Here is a 25,817-nt window from a genome sequence, read left to right as displayed (position 1 = left end):
AATAGCTCCATTGTTGCCTATTCAATTCAATTGTTATTGGTCTTTTATAGTTTGTCTACCTGACTTGCACCAGTTCAATTTAATTATTCTATATAAACAACTGAGAAAAAAAATACAGATGCCTGGTTTTAGTTAAAGATGACATCCATTTAGCTATCTGTGATAAAACGCCAAGTAGGAACATTCTTTAGGAGCCAATATATCCTGCAGAAACGGGACTAAGCGAGAAAATTAGAATTAAGTCTTCCAGCTCTATGGGTTTCCCAGACATTCATACTGTCAAAGTACTTAAGCTGCTTTCGCCATGCAATCGGATTTGGAACAAGTTTTTTAACACCAGGTGTCTTTCCTTCCACAGGGGTCTGTAAAACTTTGGGCTATAGAGCTCAGTCCTAAGCAAGCTCTCTTAGACTGCTACATTGAAGTTGCTCCTCTGTTTAAATCCTTTATTCACTTTACCTGAAGTCAGAATTACACAGTTGCTTCAGCCTACTTACAGAAGACTCGAATCCTGATTCCTGTGTAAACCACTGAATCTTATATAAGGAAAAACATTACTGTAGAAGATCATAACATTTTACAGCACAGTAATAAAGGGCCCTTCTTAGAACAGATTTGGATGAAATATCTGCTGTAAAACAGGAAGAAAACAAATTTGAATCCGGATCTACCGTATCCTATTTAGTTTACTCAATGTGGTGCTATGAATACAGCCTGTCAGTCCTCAATCTCAGCTATGCTCCTCAACCACCCAGTAAGTTTCTGAAGAGAAACAGCAAAAATACTCACTTCTATATCTAGTACAGACCGCTGAGAGAAACACTGACATTTAGAGTTTCTCTGGGCTCTCAGGGGCATAATGGCATGTGGGTCAGGAGCAGGATGATCACACCTGGCAGAAAATTCTACCACTTGAACACAGTACTGCTTTCTGCCCATGCTTTTCTGTTGCAAACTAACCTTTAAATGCCAGCATGCTGAAAGCAGCTACCTGCAACTGGTTAAGCCCCGTTCCTCTGTGATACCTCAAAGCATAGCAAAGGGGCTACAAGCACACATTAATCAATATCTGGATAAATAAATATATTAAAGGGAAATTTTCAAAATTAGATGCAAAAAAATGCTACATACATTATTTTCTTGTTTGAATAAACATACTATTTTATCTTCTCCAAAGTGAGGAAATTATTTATGCTTTGATAGAGTACTGAATGATACTTGCCACTCAAATATGACAAATTCAAAATAACCTATTTCAAAAGTAATAGCTATGCAACACCTCCAGCACATATTAATGGAGAACAGTATCTTTTCAAAGCTCAGTGGCATTATTGCTGTTTTGGTCAGTTTAAATCCAACTGGAACCCTTACTATTATTTTGTTATAAGGCTACTCATGTTGACCTTCTACTGAAATACAGGACAGGAGTCTTTCACGCCTTTCCAGCTCATATAAGCAGGAGGTTATTTTTAGGAACTGCCTCATGTATGTACTTCACGTAGTTCTGTATAATTTACTGGAATTTGATGCTTGAGTCTATCAATTCCCACGTCTTCCTAGAAAATAGATTCTTTTTTTTTTTTGGTGATTACAGCACTGAAAATTTCTATACAATTGGCAATTTCTCTACTTACTACAAACACATTTATTAGTTTTCTGTTAAAAGCGTTACAGTTAGGGAAAAAGTAGTCATTCATTGTTAAACCCTGTATTAAACCACCCATGAGTTTCTTATCAAGAACAAAGATTTTATTTGGAAAGAAATCTATCTTTGATGGTTTTAGTTCACTTTTTAAAATTCTACTTAAAATACATAGATACAGTTGTATTTGAGGTTAAAGGGAATTTTTTTAATCTTCAAACAGAAAGGGTTTTTCTATGGTCATGTTTTATCTGGATCCCTCAGAAAATAACACTGGTCTGAAACATCTCATTTTGCCACACATATATAGGAGACATTTTCTGAAGTAAGAAAATTAGCAAGGTTCTGATTCTCATTTTCTCTGCTCTGGAGGCGTGAGACAGTCCTCCACCAGGTACTAACTGCACACAACTTGAAACTCTGAGCACTCCCAGCTTTCAAGCAACTTCAACTCCATCAAAACCAGCAGGAATGACGGAAGCCTGCTCTTTCGCATCACAACATGAGCACCTTGTGAGGTACACTTGGGCAAAGGGCACCACTCTGCAAGGCACTACTCCAATGCTGACAAGAACATGAGCTAAACACAGTTCAACTACCATCAGACCTACAGTTGTTAACTTTTAATTTTACACAATTACTAGAATACTAGAAAATTGGTAGAACCCCTAATGGAAGAACTGACTCCATTTTCCTGCAAAAATAACTGCATAAGAGTAGCAAAACATCATGACAGTAACAGCAAGTGAATTTTTTCTGACAATGTTCCATGAGGAATTTCATCACATTCACAATATTTTGTGAAAAGATACTCGCTTTAACTAAATTCTGCACATATTTTTGGAAGAACTTTTCATATGGGTAGAAGGCAAACCAGAAGAAAAACTTTTTCCATCTCACTTGTCACGTTGGTATAGCTCCTTGTTACAAAACAATACAAATGTTTTGGTATAGTGAACAATACAATAAACGGAGTATATCCGTAAATATACTCATGTTTTATCTCACATACTCTTACCTCAGACTACCTTTCCATCCAGTAACATTCCTTTATCATAGAATCATAGAATCATAGAACCATCAGGTTGGAAGAGACACACCGGATCATCGAATCCAACAATTCCTATCAAACACTAAACCATGTCCCTCAGCACCTCATCCACCCGTGCCTTAAACACCTCCAGGGAAGGTGACTCAACCACCTCCCTGGGCAGCCTCTGCCAGTGCCCAATGACCCTTTCTGTGAAAAATTTTTTCCTAATGTCCAGCCTAAACCTCCCCGGCGGAGCTTGAGGCCATTTCCTCTTGTCCTGTCCTGTTTATGAAAGACCTGCTAATGTCTAAGGTGATCCACAGTGTAAGCAGCAGTCTTCTGTTACGATCTTTTCTCAGCTGTTAGGATACAGGGAGTGATTTGGCTTCACCCTGACAAAATTGTGCCAGGATTGCAGGTCTTGCATCTCTGTTCCTCACTACAGCTGGTTAAATATGTAACGCAGGACTTACATATTTTACTTCACATTGCTTTCCTTCCTCCCACTTTTGAAAGATACAAGAGTGGAGTCTGGAAGCAACACAGGTCAAGCTCAGCAGCTGAGTTTCAGAAAGGAAAAGAAAGGGTATTTTTCTAATGCTGCACTAATGCTTTCTTCCCCAGTGGGTAGCCTACAAACCCCAACTCAGAAGCTGCTGTCTTCTACAAAACACTTGATGGAAGAGAATCAGACTGCCAAGGGCTAGCAGCTAAAGTAGATAGTATCTAGAAGGGGGTGGCATGACACAGTAAGTTTGGCCTTGCTGTTTGGAAGGCAACTGCCCTGTTGAACTTTCTTTCCCCCACCCCGTGGCAAAACAGTGGAGATACTAAGAGGAGTCCGAATGAGACTCTCTTTACCAGACGCATGGAGGTCCATCAGAGAAATGTTTCCCTGGGATATAACAGATCAGTGATATACAAGGAGCGGCTGAGAGCTGGGGTTGTTTAGCCTGGAGAAGAGGAGGCTGAGGGCAGACCTTATTGCTCTCTACAACTACCTGAAAGGAGGTTGTGGAGAGCAGGGTGCTGGCCTCTTCTCCCAAGCGACAGGGGACAGGACAAGAGGGAATGGCCTCAAGCTCCACCAGGGGAGGTTCAGGGTTGACATCAGGAAAAAGTTTTTCACGGAAAGGGTCACTGGTCACTGGAACAGGCTGCCCAGGGAGGTGGTTGAGTCACCTTCCCTTGAGGTGTTTAAAGGATGGGTGGATGAGGTGCTGAGGGGCATGGTTTAGTGATTGATAGGAATGGTTGGACTTGATGATCCAGTGGGTCTTTTCCAACCTAGTGATTCTGTGAGAAGTTCAATAGGATCACTCGCCTGAAGCAGAGCAGCCTTATCCATAGCTATAGGGAGTGAATAAGGAGAAAGGTGCTGGTGACAAATCTGTGCAGCACTCTGAGAGCAATAGGTACAGCTCTATTTCATATGCCCATACAAACTGAGGCAGTAAAGGGGTCGTCTGATGACTGGTATATGAACAGATGAGTAGAAAAATGGTTACATACATCCTATGATTCTCTGGGTAAGGAGAAGAGAGACTGGCAGAACCACACATAAAACGAAGAACTTTCACATACTTTTTCCATCATCTATATACTTTCCACAAAGAGGTGTAAAGAGCTACATCAAATATGAAACACCTTGGAGATTATGCACTTGTCAGACAAGTTGCCAAGGCTTGGCACTGTCCTTGCTGTAAAGGACAATGAATTACATCTCAAAAAAACACCACATACTTGTAATTTCCAGTGTGCCCTCCACCTTGGTGTTGTGAAGAGTGGACAGAATGAGCTCTGTTGCCAGGAGCTAGGATGATCAACATTATGCAAACTAATCCTGCTCAGCCTATTGAACAATTAGCCATCTGCACGTCTCACTGTATCTGGTATGCAACCAGATACAGCCAGGATGAGTGGAGAGTGGCAACCCAAGCATCCTACATTCAGTGGCTCTCACAAGACTGGACAGCAGCCTCTTATCCCTTACTCATGAAAGTGCCAATTGGCATCCTACAATACCTTGATGAGGTCACAGACACGGTAGCAAAGAGGGTGCAAAAATCAGTAATTCTCTCTCATCCTTCTGGATGTACATGAAGGAAGAGACTCTTTCATCAGCAACCAATGATCCTCGGTGAACTCCAATGCAAGGCAGGGGAGGCACTCCCCTGGGAAACTGTTGTATAAACGACCATAAAAAAAGGAATATTTCTTGATGGCAATATATGTAGCTCTTCCAAAACTGCTGTGGTTTCATTTCTCTCAGATAACACACAAAGTTAATTTTATTGCAAAATGTAAGTGATATGCCAAGATATCACAATGGTAGTCATTAACTTGGACCCTCTTCATTATTGGCAGCTGGAATTAGGTATTTGATCCATATTACATGACAGAAAACGGACAGCTGTCCATTATCTCCTATCCACTCTTCAGGTTACACTGGAAGTTTCTTTAGTACAGCAGTTTAGGCAACAAGAAGGAAATGCCCGCTCCTTCCCAAAGAAGGAATGGAAACCATCCTGATGAACAGCATAACTTCCAAATTTGATTTGAGTATCTGCATGGAATTATAGGCACTTGAAGAACAATGTGACCACTGCAAATCTTCCAAAAATCCTCTGGAGTGGCTTGTTTCACCTCCAGCTTGCAGAGCTGTTTCCAGACTACTTGCTGGGACAACACTGAAACTGTGTCCTCTACATCACAGAAGGTCTTCAGGATCCTTCCCATCCACAAAAATCAGTCCTGGTAACCATCCTTTTCAGTCTCAGCATCTCTCCCACACCCCCATGAAACAAACATTCCACCTCCAGAAAATTTCCAGGACTATCACAAAATAATCTATACTAGCCCCAACACATAATAGCACATAAAATTAATCATACATTGAGTACATCCAGGGATATTCTTACTGATTTTTTTATGTTGAGGAATTCTCCAGCTGAGCTAGACAACAAGAAGTAGAAGCAAGAGGACATTCTTGCTGTAGTCATAAGTTTACAGTCTCAATTTTAATGAGGCACGGCAAGTGAGTGAGTGAGTAAGTAATGAGGAAGGACAAGGATAATGACAATAGATCACAGTGGCATTGATTCGCTATACAGGAAACTGATGACTCAGAAAGGTTGCTCTTTAACTTCTACATAGCAGCTACCCCAAACTCATTGCTCACACTGGCCATCATTAATTTCTTGATTTCTTGAAGGCATTCCAATAGGAGGAGAAGATCTTAAAAGAGTGGGTACTGATTTTATGGACTTGCTCCTCTACAGCGCTCTGCAAGTAAAAGGCAATGAGGATGCAACTGTGCAGATAACAGTGATATACTAAACTTTTAAGGCAGGAGTGAAGGGAAGTAGGTGTGCATGTACAACCTGATGAGATGAGTTGAGATGAGATGAGATGACCAATTCTCTTTGAATTCTGTGGGAATCTTTCTATTAATTTCAATGAGAGTTCAATCAAGCCCTAACAGACAAAAGCAGAGCTGGTCATTAAGGCATATTGCGAAAGGGCAAACAGGTTTTCAAGTGTTCTGGAGGTGTTAATATTAAAAAGCATGGCAAACACAGTGTATTTCTGCAAGAGGCAGTACCTGTGTACTCTGACTATACAGGTATGAAAAGTGCCCTGATTCCCAGAACATTTCTAGATCATTATGTCATGGGAGCGGTGTAACACATGCTACGTTCTGGTAGGCTGCAACGGATCAGGGCAAAGAAACACATACCTCATGCCACTAGAAAGCTGGGATACTTAGACTTCCACTGATCGTGCACCATTCATTTCTAGTCCTGCTGGCTGCTAAGCTCTACGTAACTATTATTTTTTTTTTTGTGACTTACAAAAGAGAAAAAAGGAAAAAACACAGGCTCACACAGGTTTGACACTTTCCTCTCTCCAGTTATACTTCTATCAGATGGAAATCTCTATACCCTTCTAATTTTACAAGAAGAGGTCAGTTCTCCTATAGCCCATCTGTCAAGGGTATGCATGGATCCTTCTTTTGCCTTCCATATAATCGTTCTATTCAAGTCCCCACATTTCTTCCCTCATTCTCTTCAATTCCGGTACAAAACTATTAGTTGATGTAACTAAGGAAATACAGAAATATTTCTTGATATTTCTACCGTGAGACTCCTTTTGTAGATGATATAAAGCTACTGGTATCTAACCCTAGGTGTCCTCAAGACAATAACTATTATGATCATGTAGGAGCTGAAGAGAGAGAAAATTAGTAGTAAGCAGAATAATGCATTTTTGAGGTCTAGCATCTGGTTATCTACTAGAGAGAAGAAATACTTCGATAGATCAATAAGGAAACTTTTAAATGACAGTAAACATTTCTTAGTCATGGCTCAGACTATGGATCCAAGCTAAAAATGCCAGAATTCTAAATACTTTGCATTTACTAAGTCATATTCATCAGATGCTTTACTGTAAAAATATTACATTTAACTTTCATCAATCAATAAAGTGAATTGCACTCACCAATGATTTGATATGTGTTCCTAAATACAAAATATTTAGCTCTTTGGTATACATTTCTATGTAAAACCTTTTCATTATATTATCTAACTTTTGCAATAATGATAATAAATCTTGCTTGTTGCTCATCCTTCATTCCTCCTCCCTCCCTTCCCAACTCTCCTTTTTTTGTAATTCAAGTAGCTCAAACTGGGTCAGAGCAACTAAACAATTATCTAGAATCAATTTCAAAGAAACAGTTGAGGAAAACACAAGTATGCTTTAAGAGATTCCACTGGGAGGAAAGTTTATTTTTACCTGATTTGTTAGACACCCATATAATTGCCTCTGATGAGATGTGGCTCGTATTTCCTACTGCAATTGTTAATGGAATCTGCCACAAGTAGCTGCAAGACAAAGGAGGGGGAATCTAAGAACAAAAATAGTGAACTGATTCTTCTCACAGCAATCAGGGATCATGTCAAAGAAATCAAAACACAATTTCAGTAGCAGTGTAAAGATGTGGATTCTAACATATTACTTTGATTTTGAAATTCATTTGCTATTCGCAGTAAAACAATGAAAAAGTCATTCATCCTAGAAAGCCCTAAATTATAGTTTACACTTTCAAACACTATTATCTTATGAGGATTTTTTTAAAGGCTTTCCTAATTTAACAAATTTTTTCACAAAAGAGGAAATAATTATTTCCCATAGAATGAACACTACTTTTTTTCATATACTTAGAAAAAGAGAACCTCCAAGTAAATCGTGCTTTGGTTTATTGGGACTCCAAAGATTAAAACCAGTATACTCTTCTAGAAACTTCTTATAAAGCTATGATGGGCTATTATAGACATTGGTTTATAAAAAAAAAATGGATGGGATGTACTTCCAATTCTTCATACCATTTATTATCACTTACATGTATGCAAACTGAACAAAACATGACACGTGGATTTGGAGATACGCTGGTATAATCAGACCCTAGGTTCCTTACAGGGTATCACAAATTCTTTCTCATTTGGAATAAATATTTTAATTTATCTAAGACTTGTATATAACATCTTTATCTCAACAATCAAATTGCCTGTATGAAATCAATCTTTTGAGGAAGAGATGGAAATCATTAACTCCTGTGTTTCTTCATTATCACCTCTACTCCTGAACTCTCAAAAGTATCATTTCATCAACCAGTGAAAGAACAGATATTTCCCTCACAGGGCTGCCATGCCACTTTGTACACCAGTCAAGGGGAAGCACTCAGTCATGTTACAGGTGGTACTTTAGAGAGCATGTGTGGATTTAAGTAAGGCAGCATAACAGGACCATGGTCCCAACTTGGATATCACTGTATGCTACCACTTAGGTAACAACTAAGTATAACTTTTTAGACTGCATTAAAACAGTGCAAGGGTGAGCATGGTCAATTTCTTACATCTGCATAAGGTTCTCCCCTGCTAGCACACAGCACTGCAAAAGTGGTCAATAATACTAAAAAGAATTAGGTTTGCTTCTTTCCACTTACCCAGAAGCCAGCCCCACTGAACTACTAACACCACCCTAATGTGCCACAACTGCAGTCGATATATGCTGGCTTGCAAGGGTTGCCTTGCAAGGACTGCCTTGCTGGCCTCACTTGGGGACTGGGGGAGGGAGGGACCCCTACCCTGCCAGCTCTGCTTCCACACTTCATAGCTGCCATCATTGGAGAGCCCCCCAGCACACACGAGGGTTTGCAGTACTCAAAACAGAACTGCACGTGCTGGGAAACACTTGTACATACAACAGTGCTTCAGATGAGAGCAGGAGATATTTGGAAAACAGTATAGCTGAAAAAGCTATGAGTGACACCAGAAATAAAACATGGCATTTACTGCCATACGGGAGATGAAAAAAGGTCCCGTGTGATTTGAGGTTCTCTGAATGTTGGTATGATGATGCATGGGGAAAACCATTAGATCTGCTCATGCAACAAAGACGCACTCTACATGAGCACATGGCCTAGAAGGCACTTTTTGGATAACTAAGCTGTGGCATTTGAAGATGCTACTGCCTTTATCAATCTACCCCCTTCTTGTGCTTTATGTTACCCCTCTGTAGCACAGCCAGCAGAAAAGGATGTCAGCTGGTGCATTAGTTTCTCCAGTTCTCAGTCTAGGGTCTTCACACAAAGTTATCTTTATAATTAATATTCTGGACAGTGAACTGGAGTAATGAGGTGAAAACATGTCCTGCTACAGCAGAAATAACTTCTGGCTTCAACAGGTGAGGGCAGTCAGGAGATGCTATGAAGTGATGCACCAGAGAATATTCAATACTCTCTTAAAAACCTTACGTCTTACCAGATACCCATCAGTGTTTTCGAGTCTGTCCTAAAACCTCTTAGGAAATGTATCACCTTTAAAAACACACCCAGTTCTAAATACACAGGGCTCTCCAGAATGAAAAAGAAGCTGGCAAACTGACAGAGAAAAATAAGGCAAAATTAAGCACAAAGCTTGTATGTTATTTGAAAGAATGGGAACTTCGGTACATGAATAAAATGAAAGAACTGCATTTGCATGGTATTTTTATGACTCTTGAGATCAATTCCTACTGAAGACGTTAAACTGCAAAATAAAAGATACTGAGAGCTGCCTATGAAGCTGACTTAAACACACATATACACACATACACAAATATTCGTGCATGAACATATGCATGGACACCCGCTATTTTGAGAAGGAACTTCATAGAAAGTTATTCCATACATTCCAATATATATACAGAGAAGAATTTTATATTACCTTACATTATTATTTTATGTTATCTGTAATGAAGGCAAATCCTATTGAAATAAGGACAGATCCTTCTCTGACAGGTGATTTAGCTGTGGATGAGTCACACCATCTACCAGTCTTCAGAAAACATGTGGATTTAGTCAGGAAGATTAGTACTGGTAGATTTAACTTTTATTTCCCCAATATGACAGACTTCCTGATGTTTTCAGTACTCTCTAGAAATTCCAAAACTCATCCTCTTGGTTATTGGTTTACCAGATGAACCACAGATTTCCTTTTAACAGACATCTCCAGAAAACCATTTTTCCTACTTTACTGCTTCTGTTCTCTGTATGTTTATCTACTTTCTCCTTCCAGTCCTTTTATTCTCAATGAAACTTCTGCCACTGTTGAAGATGTGGCTAACTTTAATACATATATATGTGAGGGAGATGTATCTGACTCACTTTTCAAGAATTTTTGTTCAGGTGACTTATCCCACATACCACCTCTGAGTGACCTGTAAGGACTGTGCTCTCCAAGTGTGACGAGGAAGAAGCAAAGTGGGTTTGCACTTTTCTATTGCACTCTTCTATAATAAAATAAAATTAAAAAAAAACCCACAAGGTGCCCAGTTGCCTGCTTTCTCCCCGCCTTGCGTGGGAGTAGTGCACATCTTTTATTTATTCTTTATACACTGGGAGCTACACCAGTGTGCTCTCTGTATTTATTTGAAGAGGGAAAAAACCCCATCCTGTTCCACCTGGCCATCTGCTGCCTGCTGTGACAAACTAGTTCCAGGAAAAATAAGATTCTAGCCTTGAGGGCCCAGTAGCTAGGGCAGAAGGACTTGAAACAACCCATTTGGTCCTCCTACCCTCAAGAACATGTCTGCAGGAATTGGATGTCTGTTCAGGCAGCACGCTTAGTCCCTGGGGGAAATGGAGCTAATAAAACCTGTGTCCAATCTTCCTGAGATGCTGCTGAGCTTCAAAGGGATCTGCATATAATGTCCCTCTGGATACAAACCTGATCACCTTAACAGGGAGCTAAAGGCAGACCACTTAATTGTAGGGAAACTAAGGCTTATTTCAGGAATTTAAGAAACCACCTCTGAGGATGATGAGGAGAGATATCTGAAATTGGAACAGACATGGTAAATATAAACTGTGCTGAACATAACATTGTTCAATTATAATCATTTTAGAGATGTAGGGAAGGGGGTTCTTGTTGAAAGGCAGTATATATAAGTCCTCAGCACAGAAAGGATCTATTACAGCCAGTCCAGAGAAGGGTCACTAAGATTATCGGAGGGCTGGAGCACCTCCAATATAGGATAGGCTGAGACAGTTGGACATCTTTAGCCTGGAGAAGAGAAAGCTCTGGGAAGACCTTATAGCAGCCTTCCAGAACTTACAAGGGGGCCTACAGGAAAAAATGAGAGACTCTTTATCACGGAGTGCAGTCATGGGGTGAGGGGTATTGGCTTTAAGCTGAAAGAGGGGAGATTTAGATTACATACTAGGAAGAAATACTTTACTGTGAGGGTGGTGAGGTATTGGAACAGGATGCCCAGTGATACCCCATCCCTGGAGGTGTTCCAGGCCACGTTGGATGAGGGTTTGAGAAAGCTGATATAGTGGAAGGTGTCCTTGCCCAAGGCAGGGGGGTTTGAACTGGATGATCTTTAAGGTCCCCTTCAACTCAAATCTTTCTGTGATTCTATGATAAGCCTTCTACTGTTAATTTACACGTGAGCAACTGATAATGTGAAATAGTTCAATTTACATCGACCAGAATACATGCTTAATTAAAGGGAATGCATCGGTGCAGGTTTTGCTTGGTTTTTTTGGTAGCACTGCCCCAATGCATAACATGGAAGTGTGTTAGAAACTCTGTTCAGCTTAAAGAATAATCAAAGGCACTTGTTTTATAAAGTAATACAATCCTGCATCTACTAAGGTACGTGCAATACTAGAAGCTTGCTAATTATTCTCTGCTTGGATAATACAGATTTTTTTCATCTTGCCCATTATATAATGACTACGTAGCCAGTATTAGTGTACTTTGTCTCACCCAGAATATGGTCACATTTGTGATGAGTACTTCCTTACCCCTCGACTTCCAACAAACAAGAATTGAGATCCCTTCATGGGCAAATTGTGAGATCATAAAGGATTAAGCAAACATGATGCCTCACAAGTCTACCTCTGATGAACAATAATGTTGTAATAACATTGGATTTTCAACGAAAGAATTAGTTGGCCTCTTTGTAAAGAGCTATGCAAAGCCAAAAAAGGGCAGTGATTTATTTCTTCTGCTGACAAAACAAAGATCTCATGTCATTAAAGAAGAAAAGGCTAGGTTCCTGGAGTTTCAGATTTTGCACACATCTTCAAGCATTTTTTCACATTAATGAACATTTTTACTGAATATAAACCCATGCATTTTCAAGATTAATCTTCCCAGTAACCAGAATGTTCCACCCACTGCCAGCAGTGAACACCATATTCTTCCAGTGACATTTCTCCTTTCTCCCCTGTATTCAAAACTAAACAAAGGTTCAGCTATTCCTAGTCATTACTCACAGAACAATGAAGATATCTGCTCAATATTCAGAAGCTTATTATCCTTGGCTGCATTACAAAGAGTATACAAATAATGTAATTGCTTCATGTAATTCCACATCCCTCTCTATATCCTTCTGCTCTTGCAGACCTCTGGGTTAAAGACTCCTAAGCTACCCTGCTGTTCTTCACAGAGAAACAATACTCAATCCTTCTTATTGTTCACTTCTATACTTTTTCTATCCATTATAATCTTTTCCAGGTCAGAAAGACAGGCCTGCCCACAGTACTTTGAAGGCATGTCTACTTTTTCTCTTCTACACTCTGTACACTTTTTTTAATGCTCCTATCCTACCAATCCCTACTGTTCTATTTACTTGCCTGACTGCATCTGATCACTGAGCTGATGTTTACAGCAAATTATCCACCACAACTCCATGTTCTCCTCCCTGAGAGAGAACACTTTCTTCAGAACCCACCACTGAGCATCTAAGTTAGGAATGTTTTCTCCACATGTATCACCTCATTATCAACATTAACCTTCATCAGTCATTTTATCACCATGCCAACCAGCACTGAGAAATATTTCTGTAATCTTAGTAATTAACATTTGTTTTTACTACCCCCACAAAACTAGCAAACTTTGTCACCTCTCTCTTCCATGCCCTTAATCACATGACTGAATAGGAAAAACTTCAGTACGGATTTCTCAAGAATCACTGTCCACTCAGAAATTCAACTATTTCATTTCCCACTTTTTATTTATATTTCTTAACTACTATCTCCCTCTTATCCAATGACAGATTATTTTCTTTAGGAATCTTTACTGAGGAAGATGGACCACCAAAAATGCATACAGAACAGTTAAAATTACAAGAACCTAGATATATCTAGATATAGAGGATGACTATTAATAGTCTTTGATTATATACTTAGCCAGGAAATCAAAGGAGAACCATGACAATGTAGAAGACCAGAAAAGTGTACAGACTTTAGAAAAAAAATTACTATTTTTTAGTACATGTAACAAAAGAAGAATAAGGGACAAAATTAAAACGCTATGCACAAAAGCAAATTAAATGATATAACAAGCATAATTCTTATAAAGTGTAGTGACAATCATTAACTTAAATCATAGAGTGATTTGGATGGGAAGAGACTTTAGGAGATACAGCCCTTTGCTCAAATATGCAAACAGCACAAAACACAAGATCAGAGGAGGATACAGAGGCTGTACTTTCAGCAGCATCACACTAAGTCAATCAAGTCAAATGCGGCAAATTATTTGCCACTTGCTTTTATTCCTAATCCCTCTCACTGCAAAGCATCTACAAAACTAATTTCAGAAAAGCTGAACACCCAAAGCAGTATGTACCTTCAAACAGCCTGGTGGGCTGAGAAATGAAATTGCGAGTTGTCTAAATGACTCCAGGCAAGAAAACTAGAAATCATGTACTCATCACCCAGCACTGGTGAAATCTCAAGCATCACTCTTCTGTGACTCAGTTTCTCCGGCCTAAATTCAGCCGTGCAAGGCAGTGTCAAATTAGCTGCCATGGGCTGTAAGATACGGCATAGCACCTACAGATGCTGTATAGTGGCAGCACAAGGTCAAGTACGATACCTGAGGTCTTTTCCAATGGCACCAGCCACCTCTGCAAGGAACTAAATGGCCTCTCCATCCACTTGATGCTGACAACGTTAGCTTTCACAGTTAGTCAAGGAAACGTTTTTGTGTTTCCCAAGGAAACTTTTTCATTTCTAACTTAAATAGGCAAATTTTCAAAACCAAGCTGCCTTTAAGAAAGAGAAGGCTTCATCACAAATTTTCAAGTACTGTACTTAAAACAGGAATGGCTGAAACATCTTATAACTACTGCTTAAATAAAAACTTCCAGTTTGCTGATTCAAAATGAATTTCAGCTGGAAATACAAGTTAATTGAAGGGAGAAGTTAAAATGAGTGAAACCTAAATGTAAGGTACTGAAATTACAAAATTGAAATGAATGTTCTAAAGCCATTTTTCTTCAATTTTTGCTTAGATTTTTGTCCTTATTCAGTACAGGGAAATGTTTTGATATGTTGAAAATTTCTGTGGGATGGGAATCCGCTTCTTGCTCATCTGTAACACTTACTAGTCTTTGTAAAGTATTTTGAGAACATAACAATCTGAGACTTCATATCACTGAAGGATATGATTAAAGCTATTTAACACAGCGATAAAGTGAGGCATAAAAATAATTTAAGAGCAAAAAGAATAAAAGGAAAATCCAGAAGTAAAACTGACTGCTTAAGACACGTAGCTCCTTGTCTTAACCACCAGAACTTAATAACCAAAATGCCAACTTGGTCTCCTTACTAAACACTGGGACATCGGGAGTTGCTGAAGGTGAGAAAGAGTGATCAAGGACTCCTTGGAGTTTCCCATTCTCAGCTCTCCAGACAGACAATGATGAAATTTCATGTACTAGAGATACATTCTTGTGGGAGCAGTGCTGAGTTTGAGAAGACACCTTCTCGGTGTGGCCCTTGCCATCAGTGATGCATCCTTAATTAGGTTAGAATGCTGACAGGGGCATTTCTTATCAAGGGAATACCTTGCTATGAGCATGAATTCACGTTGCTGGGATTCCAGAGACAAAAGAACATAAAAGCAAAGTAATTAGAAAACGTGAACTTTTGAAAAGCAAATATGTCTTACAGAATGAAATGAAAACTTAAGAACTTAAGATTTGTATTTTTACTTTAGTTGCATACTTGGCTGATCTGCACAGACTTATACAAATATGGAACGGTAAAAGAAGCATTTAGCTGCACAACTGCAAAAGTTTCTGACTAATAGCTTTAAAGCCTATTGTAAAATAAAGGGATAAGAAAGTTTATAGTTTGAACTAACTATAGGATAGTGTGAATTCTGGACATTAACTCAGTATAGCAGGAAGAGCGTAGAGATACCTCATTTCTTCTCCTTGCCAAAACAACTGCAATTTCTGTTATCAAGGCAAAAGACAGCCTTTGCTTTCAGTGAATTTTGAATATTACCATAGTTGGATGTTCAAAGAAAAATTGTTAACAAAAAAACCTGGAACTACATTCAACTAATCTATGAAATTACAAGCCTTGTTACCATGATAGCTGGAAGCATTTATTCCTAGTCTGAGAGGCCAAGTAAGGTGGTGAGTGGGAAACAAGTGAAAGTTGTTGAACAGCACAACAGCTGCAGAGCTTTCTACAACAGAAAAAATTATACATGAAGCAGAACTCAGTAGTACCAAGGTAAAGTTTTGTAAGCCACACATTCTAGAGAGATCGTATTGGGAAAGTGATTTAAAAGCATTATGGAGATTTTCCCAGATTATTAGACAGTATAGAATCTCATTCAGTAAACAGAATTTCAGGTTCCAGGGGAAGCTCATGTGAATACCACAGGAAATCACATAGTTTTATTAAGTGTGATTCTACAGTGTTAGTTCTGTTTAATGGATAAGGAGCTGACAATATATTCATGTTGTGAATATCATTCTCAGAAGACTGAAGAACACAGAGATTTCACTAGATTTAATATGTGCCAGTAAAGTAACTGTAGGCTGTGCCCAGAGGCACAACACAACAGAAGAAGATGTCATTCCCACTCTCACAAGTATTACACCTCCTACACTGTGCCAGGGTGTCAAGGGATTCCTTGTACCCTGTCAGCAAGGAAGATGGCAGGCAGGATGGGAAAATTGCACTAATTTTGTATCAAAGACAAATCCAAGATGAAAAGCGAACAAATTTATGTAACTCAGACCAAATAAGAACAGCCTGGAGCATATTCACTGGCCTAAGGTTGGGGTCCTGGGGTTCTAGGTGTTCTGCCCTCACACAAGACTAACAGAATGGCCAACAAGAAAAAAGTAAGCTAAAGCAAAAAAAAAATGGGACATTATTAATGCAAGAAAAAGATTGTGGAAGCGTTCACTCCAAGATAATCCTGGAGTATACTGGGTAGAGGCATTTTCAGCCCTATTAAAAAAAGCATGGTAAATGTTTGGAATCTGGTGGACTCTATGAATTAAAGACAGTGTTCCAGCATAGTCTTTAGGGGGTTGTAACTGACTACAATACAATACTGTAACTGACTGCAATTTTTCATACACAATTCCAGATATAATGGAGTCAGACTGCGATGTAACATGAAAACTGCAGCTGAGAAAAATATTACTCAGAAATTAATATTCTTCGTGTTACCATCTATACCCTACAGTGTCAAAACCTAACTGAGCTTTTTGTATCAGCTTCTCCTTTTTCACTAATGTCTCACCTATGGAGGAATTCAACTTTCTGGTCAGTTATCTACTGACCAAAATTACCCAGTGGGGTCAACTCTTGACAGGTGCTACCAGGCAGAGAATGGCTTGACCATCTGATGGATCTGAATGAGTCCCACACCTGAGATGTCAGTTTTTTAAGACTATTGCAAGTTTTTAATAGAAGTGAACTTTAACAGATGCCTCACAGATAGCAGAAGTCAATACGTAGAGCAGTCTTGCCTTTTAAGTACTAAGATTTATCTATTTTGTCTGAGGTTTTCAAAGGCCCTGATCAGATGTATAGTTGGATCCACTGAATACATATTTCAGAGGGAAACACATCTTGGAGATCTGGAAGGTATTTGGAATTGTGCACCTATTATAATTTTGCATACAAATTATACTTAGCGGAATACATGGAGGAAACTATAGATAATCTTCAAAGTTGAGAGAAATATTTAGAATTGCATGAGAGGGTGACTAGGAAGCTTATATTCTAGTCTTTAAAGATGCTAGTACTTCTGAGATGACTTGCTTCTAACGGTAATCCTCTTTATTTCCAGCTCTGCCTCAATACAGCTTTTTTTTATAAATTTGTCTACTATGTATGCTTTCACTTAGAAACTCATTTAAAAAGGCAATCATAGTGTTACATTTTAAAATAAGGGTTGGTGGTTGCTTCCAAGCGCAACTGTTTACAGATCACAGATTGGGATTTTCTGTAAAAGGATCTAAACTCAAAGATATGGAGGGAAAAATATTTATAATATATATTTTTAATAATTTATTAATATTATTTGAGAGCAATCTATTGTGGATGTGGATTTTGTGGTTTTCCTGTGCTCTGTTATAGTCCTAATTCTTCCTGGATTTTACAAGAATCTATGGAATAATTTTTAGTAATAAGAAAGTCCTAGAGTTGATATAGGAAAAAAAATTAACACACTTCAGGACTTGAGTTATTTTTAATTAAATTACCCAAACTGAAAAGAAAGAAAAACTGCATTGTCTGATAAAAATATAAAATTATCTGATTATAATTGTCTGATTACTAAACCTTCTACAAAGTTCTCTGTCATTTTAGCTTAACATTTCATACCAATATTAATTATATATCAAGTGGTTATAAATATTACAGGGCTCTCTAAAATTGACTCATATCAGTGCCAGTGCTAGCAGAGTACCTTACTAAATTTAGAAAAATATTGTGGGCAAAGAACAAATACTACCTTTTTTTTTGTCAGTATATGGTTTCTCCTCCCTGCCTAACATTACCTTTTTACACTGAAACACAAAAGGCTTCGCTTTCAAAAGTGACAAGCAATTTTGGGTGCTGAGTCACAGATGGAGAGAATAAAGCTGGGTTTAAGCAGTGTTAAGTGTCTATTCTAAGAGCTGCCTCTTTACCCTCCCATAAAGGCCCTTAATCTCCCTCTTTCATTTTGCACCAGCGCAAAACGTTCTTGCAGAATTACACACACGGTGCTGATCACGCAAACCTACTCTCTATGCTGTCCTTTTCCCACGACCATATTCCTTTTGACTACAGAGTGTAAAACTGAGACTTCCTCTGAAGAGAGTGGAAAGATGCGCTATGAGCTAAGGAGGGATCTCCCTAGAAGGAATAAGAGTAGCATTTTAGCTATGCCTACAATCCTCCAGTATGTTGTCGGAGACAGTGACAAGTATTTTTCAATGTATTCCAATGTTCAGTTGATTTTTCCTTGGAATATTTTGAGTTTGAGCAAGATTAAAATATAATTAGTGTGGTAGTTTCCGTTTTCTCAGTAAACTTCCCCACGAGTCCCCCACCAAAGTATCTTGTCCATAAAATCTGAGATTCTACTACTGAGCATGAAGGCTTACATACAGAGAAAAGGAAAAAGAAATCCATTATCAGCAACTTAAGAGAGCAAAATGAAAAAGAAGTAAAAAAGGAAACACATTAGCAGTTTCACCCTCTGATCTACAATGGGGAATCCACACTTCTGATTTTTACAAAGCCAACAAAATATGACATTTATCCACCTTCATCCCTCTCACTATCCCCGTTTCTGCCAAATGCTGTTTGAGCTTTCCCCAACTCACTCCACGCTTCACTGAACTTCCCATCTTAACTACCTTCTCCATTTCCCTGGTTCTCCACATTTATTCTAGCTACACAACTTTAACGCTCCCAGCCTCCACTCACATCTGCAACCTGCCACACAGCATTCCCTTTGCCCCACCTTGTGTTAGTCAGATCTTTACCATGACAGCTGCTGGTTCTCCTCTTCATCTCTCCACCTCACTCTGAATTCTAACACAGTGCTGCCCTCGAGTACACACTCTTTCCCTCAACATGAAATTGATTTAATTAATGTGAGTTAATTAACTAGTTTCAGTATCTAGCAATTCCTGAGAGTTAGTATTAGCAAATAAGATGACGAAAGTGACTCAGTCTGAAGTGATAAAAAAATACAGCAGCAGCTTTCTCCATCAGCCTAACTTCTGTCAGGATACTAGTGCTGCCACCGCTCAGGAAGCAGTGACACAAAACATCAATTCTATCTTGTTTAGCATTGTGCAAATTTTAACACTGAAGGTTGCCCATATCCGGCACATCAGAGCCTAGTGAAAAGCATTTCTCACAAATAGAAGCTATGAAATGGTTTTGGAAATAAAGTGTTAAAGTACAATGGCATCTCTGAGATCTTTTCTAGAGGCAAAACTATGCTGAAGAGACATCAGCACGGATTTGCGCAGGAACAAATTTTAAGACCATTTCCTATTCTGATTTAATAACAATGCAACAATCAGAAGAGTCTCTAAAAAATAAAAAGGCAAGAGAAAAAACTGGATACTCTCCAATGGCTTCTACAGCAAAAAAAAAATATTGCTGCAGCTAGTGCGCAGCTCAAGTATTGGGCTGGCACACAGCATCCAACAGTAAAGGCACTTCTCCCACATGGGCCCCAGGCTTCCTCCAGGTCACTCACAGAAGCAGCTCTTCTGCCTGCTTCTTTAGAGGAGCAGCACTCTGCACAGCATTGTCCTCTCGCAGGCTGCTGGGGTTAAGGACTGTCCTTATGCACACTGAATGATAAAATCTATTGGTGTCATAGAGCTGTCCTCTAGTAAACACCAGTGTACCTGTAAAAAGGAGCTCTCCACACTTTCTCACTCTTCTGCAAAAACCAAGTATTTTCAAGTCCCTGCTTGACCAGTAGAAAACCTGGTTAAATTAACACCTGACTGTGTTCACATGCAGTTCTGTGCTCCACTAAGGATTCTTGATTTTTTAAATCTCATTCCTGACATTTCCTCTGTGTCTATGTCATGATTTAACCCTGCAGGCAGCTAAACACCTCACAGCTCTTTGCTCGCCCTCCCCCTTCTAGTGGAACAAGGGAAAGAATCATCAGTTGAGATAAAGATAGTTTAATACGACTGAAGAGGAAAAAAAAAAGTAATAATGATAATGATGATGATAAAAGAATATAAAGATATAAAGAACAAGTAACGTACAGTACAATTGCTCACCACCCACTGACTGATTCCCAGCCTGTCCTGGAGCCTCTGTGCCCCACCAGACGTCTACCAACAATTTATATACTAGGCATGATCCCATATGGTGCAGAATAACCATCTGGCCAGTTTAGGTCAGCTGTTCTGGCTGTGCTCAGAACAGCTTCTTGTGCACCTCAAGCTTTCTCACTGTCAGGGCATGAAAAACATAAAAGTCCTTGACTTAGTATAAGCACTGCTTGGCAACAACTAAAACTTCAATGTGTTATCAACATTATTCTCATATTAGATCCAAGCCACAGCATTACACCAGCTACTAGAAAGCAAATTAACTCTATCCTAGTCAAAACCAGGACAGGTCCTCTCCTGGAGCTCATTCCCTTCACTGTTATTATGGCTGATATAGAGGCACTCAGGCCACTCAAGATGAACTAGGGTACCACATCTACTCCCTAGGCAGCGACACAAAAGTTGTTTCTAGTAGAAATGCTGCTTTCAGTGTAATCTTTCAAGTGTAGCAAAGATGAAAGGCATAACAAGGCATTACACTTAAAGGACATGAGAAAATGAAAGATTAGAGAGTATTTCCCAGAGAGACAGAGGTAACTGTGTACTTATTTTTCTATTTATATCTTGTTAGCCCTTTTTCTCTAGCTTATGGAACAATATTTTTTCATCTTATGGTCCTTTTTATCACATAATTAATACTACATATGCTACATTATTCCACAATTACTCTAAGAGGATCTCAAAGATACTTATCAGCATTCCCCTTGAGCTCCTAACATTTTTGTTTGTGTTTCACCAGCCCCTCAGCTGATAAGTGGACAGAATAAGTTCCCCATCACTGCTCAAGTGATAATGCCATACAAATAAGTAAGAATACACATGGCAATATCCAAACACAGCTATGCTTTTACTATTCGAATAATTATCAGTAAAGTGACAAGCACAGTCCTTTTTCTACAAAGCCTGAAGAGATGAGTTCTTTGTAGGGAATTCAGAAGAGACTTTAAGGGAAATAAATTCCACAGTTAATCATTCATCTTGGAGCAAAGTGACTGCTGAGCAACTCTGTTGCCCATTGTAAAGCCTTTCAGCTGCCGTAATTACTACATGTCGTTACACCCGTGAGCTCGTACAGATCTAGTTTTGCTGGTCATGTCCCTGGCTTGCACCATTTGATTGAATTTTTCCTTAGTTCAACCACATGGACAAAGGCACAAAGGATTACCACTCTGTAGCATATATGAATACCCTGTCTGAATCCTGATTTGTACCTCTTCCTTTTTATTCTTTCCTTACAGCTAGCTGTGTTCAACACCTAGCAAGACATTTCCCTTTAGGATATTATCATGAAGAAGCAAAGATTAGCTACAGAAACTGTGCATGATAAGAACACTATACAAGTGAATATTACCTCAGCAACATGAACTTAATTATTTTGATAACATTGGAAAGGTTATTTCTCCTCTGTTGAAGAGACAAACTCTGTGTATTTTTAAAGGACAAAACTTACACCCATAACCAGGAATCTTTAGTCTGCTCTTCAGTACAGTATACAAAAGGTTTATGGATTTCATCAAAACTGATTAGCTTACTGTCTACACCACAGATTATTTTTCCTAAGATTTCTTGTCATATCAGTGAGCCATTCTTGCTATGACGGATGAGACTGGTGCCTTAAAATCATCACTTTCTCTGTCAGCTGGGAAAGCCACTGAACCCTGCCAGATGGAATATCACCTCCTCCCCCCTAGCCTTATAATGTAAGGGCATAATCTATTCTGACAGGGGTATACAGGAGTCCAGGATTGAACCTACACATAACTAAAGGATTGTTATTTGGGGGAAGAATATGAATTATACAGTTATTACACAACTTTAAAACTTTTTCCTTACTAAACTGAAATTGCCACTGAAACACTGTAACAATCACAGTCTTTGACATTCAAGTCAAACCATGGTGATTTTGGCCCTTCTGAGGAATGGCATTCCTAGAAAAGGTGTCTGTCAGTGTTAGTTTTATTCTCTCATAAAATGAGAAGTATGGATCATGTACAGGCATAAGTGTCAAGTAAAATCTATGCTCAGTTTGTGAAGAAGTGAAATTGTATACTTTCTGTAATATCAGGCCAAATGTTAGAGCCTAGCATGCCATACAGCCAATTGTACACACACAAATAAATCACAGCTGATATATGTATGGGCCTTGAAACACATTTTTTCTGCAGTTATAGAGAGACAAGTAGTCCAAGTGTACACGAGGTGGGAAAACCAACCATATGTAATCATTCTCTCCTGCAGTAAAATTAAAGACAGTTAAAAGTAATGGACTAGGTAGAACTAGGAGTTAACCACTGTCAAAGGTATCAACAATTTTCACTTTCACCATTTATCACTTAGAAAAACCTGCTTACTGCTTGTATATTACTCTACATGATTTCAGAGAAAAAAATAAATACACTGCCTCACATTTCATTTTTAAGTTAATTGCTGCATAAATACACAGCATAAAGAAAAGCACAGGCATTTTAGAAAACTAGAATGGTCCTGAAATATTCAGTTGCCTCCCTATTTGCATTTCTCATACAGCAGATAGATCTGAAAGACCTACTCTGAAGTGACTCTTTCTGAAGGAAGGTAAACTTAAATTTGCCTAGAGAGGGTCTGAACCACAAGTTTAAACTCCTCATCACCTTGAAGGCAACAGAACTGACATTCATTGCTGTGTCATGCTGAACTACAGCCCCACCTCTGGATAACCAAAGACTAAGTGACAGATGGATGCTTGAAGAGCCTTCCCCAGAGCCTTTCAGTGCATATTGGGTTGTCTGTTTGGATGATAACCTCCTGGAAAGGCCTGGACCAGTACATTTTTTCTGTTTTGTGCCTTTCTACTATTTATGGTGTTTAAAATGATCGTCATGATTAATCTGTAGATAAACCACCCTAAGGAAACCAACATAGCCCACTCTGCAAGAGCAGGGCCTCAAATGTGGCATAAATACTATTTGCTCCCCGTTATTTACAGTGTCCATTATAGCTCCACAGGGAGCCACACGTCCCAACACCTAATTCATGGGTCATGCAGGGGAGATGAGCGTTAACTTTATTGGACTGTGAATTAGGCCACTGATACATAACACCCCCAAAGTCCGCAGTCTGATGTAATGTATGTGTGTGTGTATATATATATATATGTATATACACGCATCTATATATACACTTCTGTGCCTCCCACAACATCTACCTGTGCTGTCGGGCTCCACTGAACCCTGCCAACCTCCTCACCAAAATCACCTGCAGAATTAGCCAGAACACTGCATTTCACAATAGTGCTGAACACCCATCAATGTGCTGTTTCCATTCCAGTTATCACCCTGCTTTGTGTACTTTTAGAAAAAATGAGCCCCTTTGTATCATGTCATGCAAACTTCAGCTCCTGCAATGTTAAAAACCAACATGGAGTTACGTATCGTGAATTATCAAATGACATCACATTAATGTGATTTTCCCTGTCTACTGCTTTCACAATGACTGAAGCAACAGTGACTTTTCCAGTGAAAAAAACTCACAAAAATACTTGAAAAAGACCTAGGTCATTACTGACAGAATGAGTAAATTCATTTTCAATATGCCAATCTTGTTTTTCTACTTAATTTGATGGTATGAAAGGACACCTAGTGACACAGAGCCATTGTGCATAACATGCCACATGTGCCCGCAGACAGTACACCAATGAATCACATGGTCATTGTTATAAAACTCTAAACACTAACTAAGCCGTATGACTTTAATACAAATTGGTGGATGATTTTTGAAAGGCCAACGGCATAGGTAACTTTAACATTTTGTTAAATGTATATGGTTCTTGTTCTTTGGTATTTATACTGACAGAACTTTCAAGTACTTTAACTGGGAAGTGACAAATTAGTTTTATTATCTAACTGGCTGAAATAAACATTCCATTTGTAAAGCCTTCTTTGGGCAAGGGGCTTCCTTCCTATTTGTAGTTAAAAGGACATGGAAGCAGAGAGAAAAACAAATCCAAAGGGGGAAAAGAATGGGAAAGAGACTTGCCATAGGAGATACATATAATATCCTATTAAGACAGCAAATTCCTGGCAGGGCCTATGCTAATATATTTTTCAGTGCTCCCTATAGCACTAAATCTTACTTTCCATGTTCAGACATTACAATTGTTATGAAATATGTAGACAAAATCTCCTAAGAAATTCAGTGTAACTTACCCTATTGCCGCAGAACACTAACTCAGAATTCAAACTGTATCTTGAGATATGTGGAAGAGTAATGTCACATGAAAATAAAACTAAGTTGAATTCTCCCCATAATGTTGCACATTACAAAACATTTATGCACACAGTAGTATTTACTCATTAATTAGAGTAGTCATTACTATCAATACTGAGTACCTAGCAAATCTATTTAAGAAAGTCTCCACAATACTTAAAACGCTTAACATCTCCTTTTTAATCAATAAAAAAACTAATAATCTCTTTTTTTCTGAATCGTAAAATCCACTCACATTACATTATGTGCATTCACACTCACACAAAAAAAGTCTTCAAGTGAATAAGGGAGATTCACTCTCACGCAGCAGTAAACTGTGAATCATGAACACTTACAACAGTCCACATTCACTTGCTTTATCTATTTATGACAAAGGAACTAATTTCAACCCAGAACTTAAACAGATGTTCAATAACCTGCTGGGTTGTTTCACTACTGTCAGAAAAACAATAATTTACTCTGTGTCACATTTGAGTTTCATAATATTCATGTTCTAAAAAAGGATAACTAACTTCTAAACAATTCCCAATAAAGGTAAATATATTTTTAGTCCTCCCCTAACAGTAATATTCTACAAGTTCAAAATCTGGTATTAAATTTTTCCTTTTAATGATTTGAATCTACTGGATAAGCACAGAGTACTCATTGAGAGGACGCCTCCTTTCACACTGAGCATGAAGAGGTGAAACTTCTAACACAGAAACTTCGGAGGCTAAATTGTAATTTTCTAGCATCAGCTCTATATCCTTGGCCTTAAAATACGACGCCGAAACTGCTTTGAAAAATAAGATGAGAATTACCCAGCACCAGCCAGGAATGCCAGTTTGTCTCTGGGCTGAAGGAATTGTGTGGAGTCAGCTGGGAGCAGGAAGGAAAGATAAGTGGAAAAAGGGTAGGGGCAGATATGCCTAAGTGCTTGCTGATTTCAGCCAGTGTAACAGTCCCCCATAGGACCAGTTCAGCTGACTTCAAACTTGGAACAGCTGGAACCTCCTGCCTTGTAGAGTGGTCCAGTTCAGCTCTTTGCTTCCTAAGTCAAGTGAGATATGCACTTAACACATGGTTACCTCTGCCTAGTACATGAATGAGCATGGAGAGGTCCACTTCGAAGAATTACTTAAAAACAAGTATCAGACCTTCCAACCATGTTCCAAATTACTTCACGTAGTGGGATAAAATGAAAAGAGAAGGAGAGGAAACAGATGTGTGACGTAAGACGTAGCC

The 25,817-nt window shown here is 38.8% G+C and overlaps 1 protein-coding gene across 1 annotated transcript in view; it reads right to left on the bottom strand.

Annotated features, from left to right (window-relative positions):
• Positions 1-25,817, bottom strand: part of TRHDE (thyrotropin releasing hormone degrading enzyme) — a 211,055-nt gene that overhangs the window by 46,667 nt on the left and 138,571 nt on the right. The window contains exon 10 of the mRNA XM_069857490.1: positions 7,470-7,558. Within this exon, the coding sequence (XP_069713591.1) occupies positions 7,470-7,558 (89 nt within the window). The remainder of the gene's footprint in view (positions 1-7,469; positions 7,559-25,817) is intronic.

Source organism: Phaenicophaeus curvirostris, chromosome 1 (assembly GCF_032191515.1).
Source record: "Phaenicophaeus curvirostris isolate KB17595 chromosome 1, BPBGC_Pcur_1.0, whole genome shotgun sequence".
Classification (NCBI taxonomy): domain Eukaryota; kingdom Metazoa; phylum Chordata; class Aves; order Cuculiformes; family Cuculidae; genus Phaenicophaeus; species Phaenicophaeus curvirostris.
The sequence above is the reverse complement of the archived record's forward strand: the minus strand, read 5'-3'. Positions and strand labels throughout refer to the sequence as shown.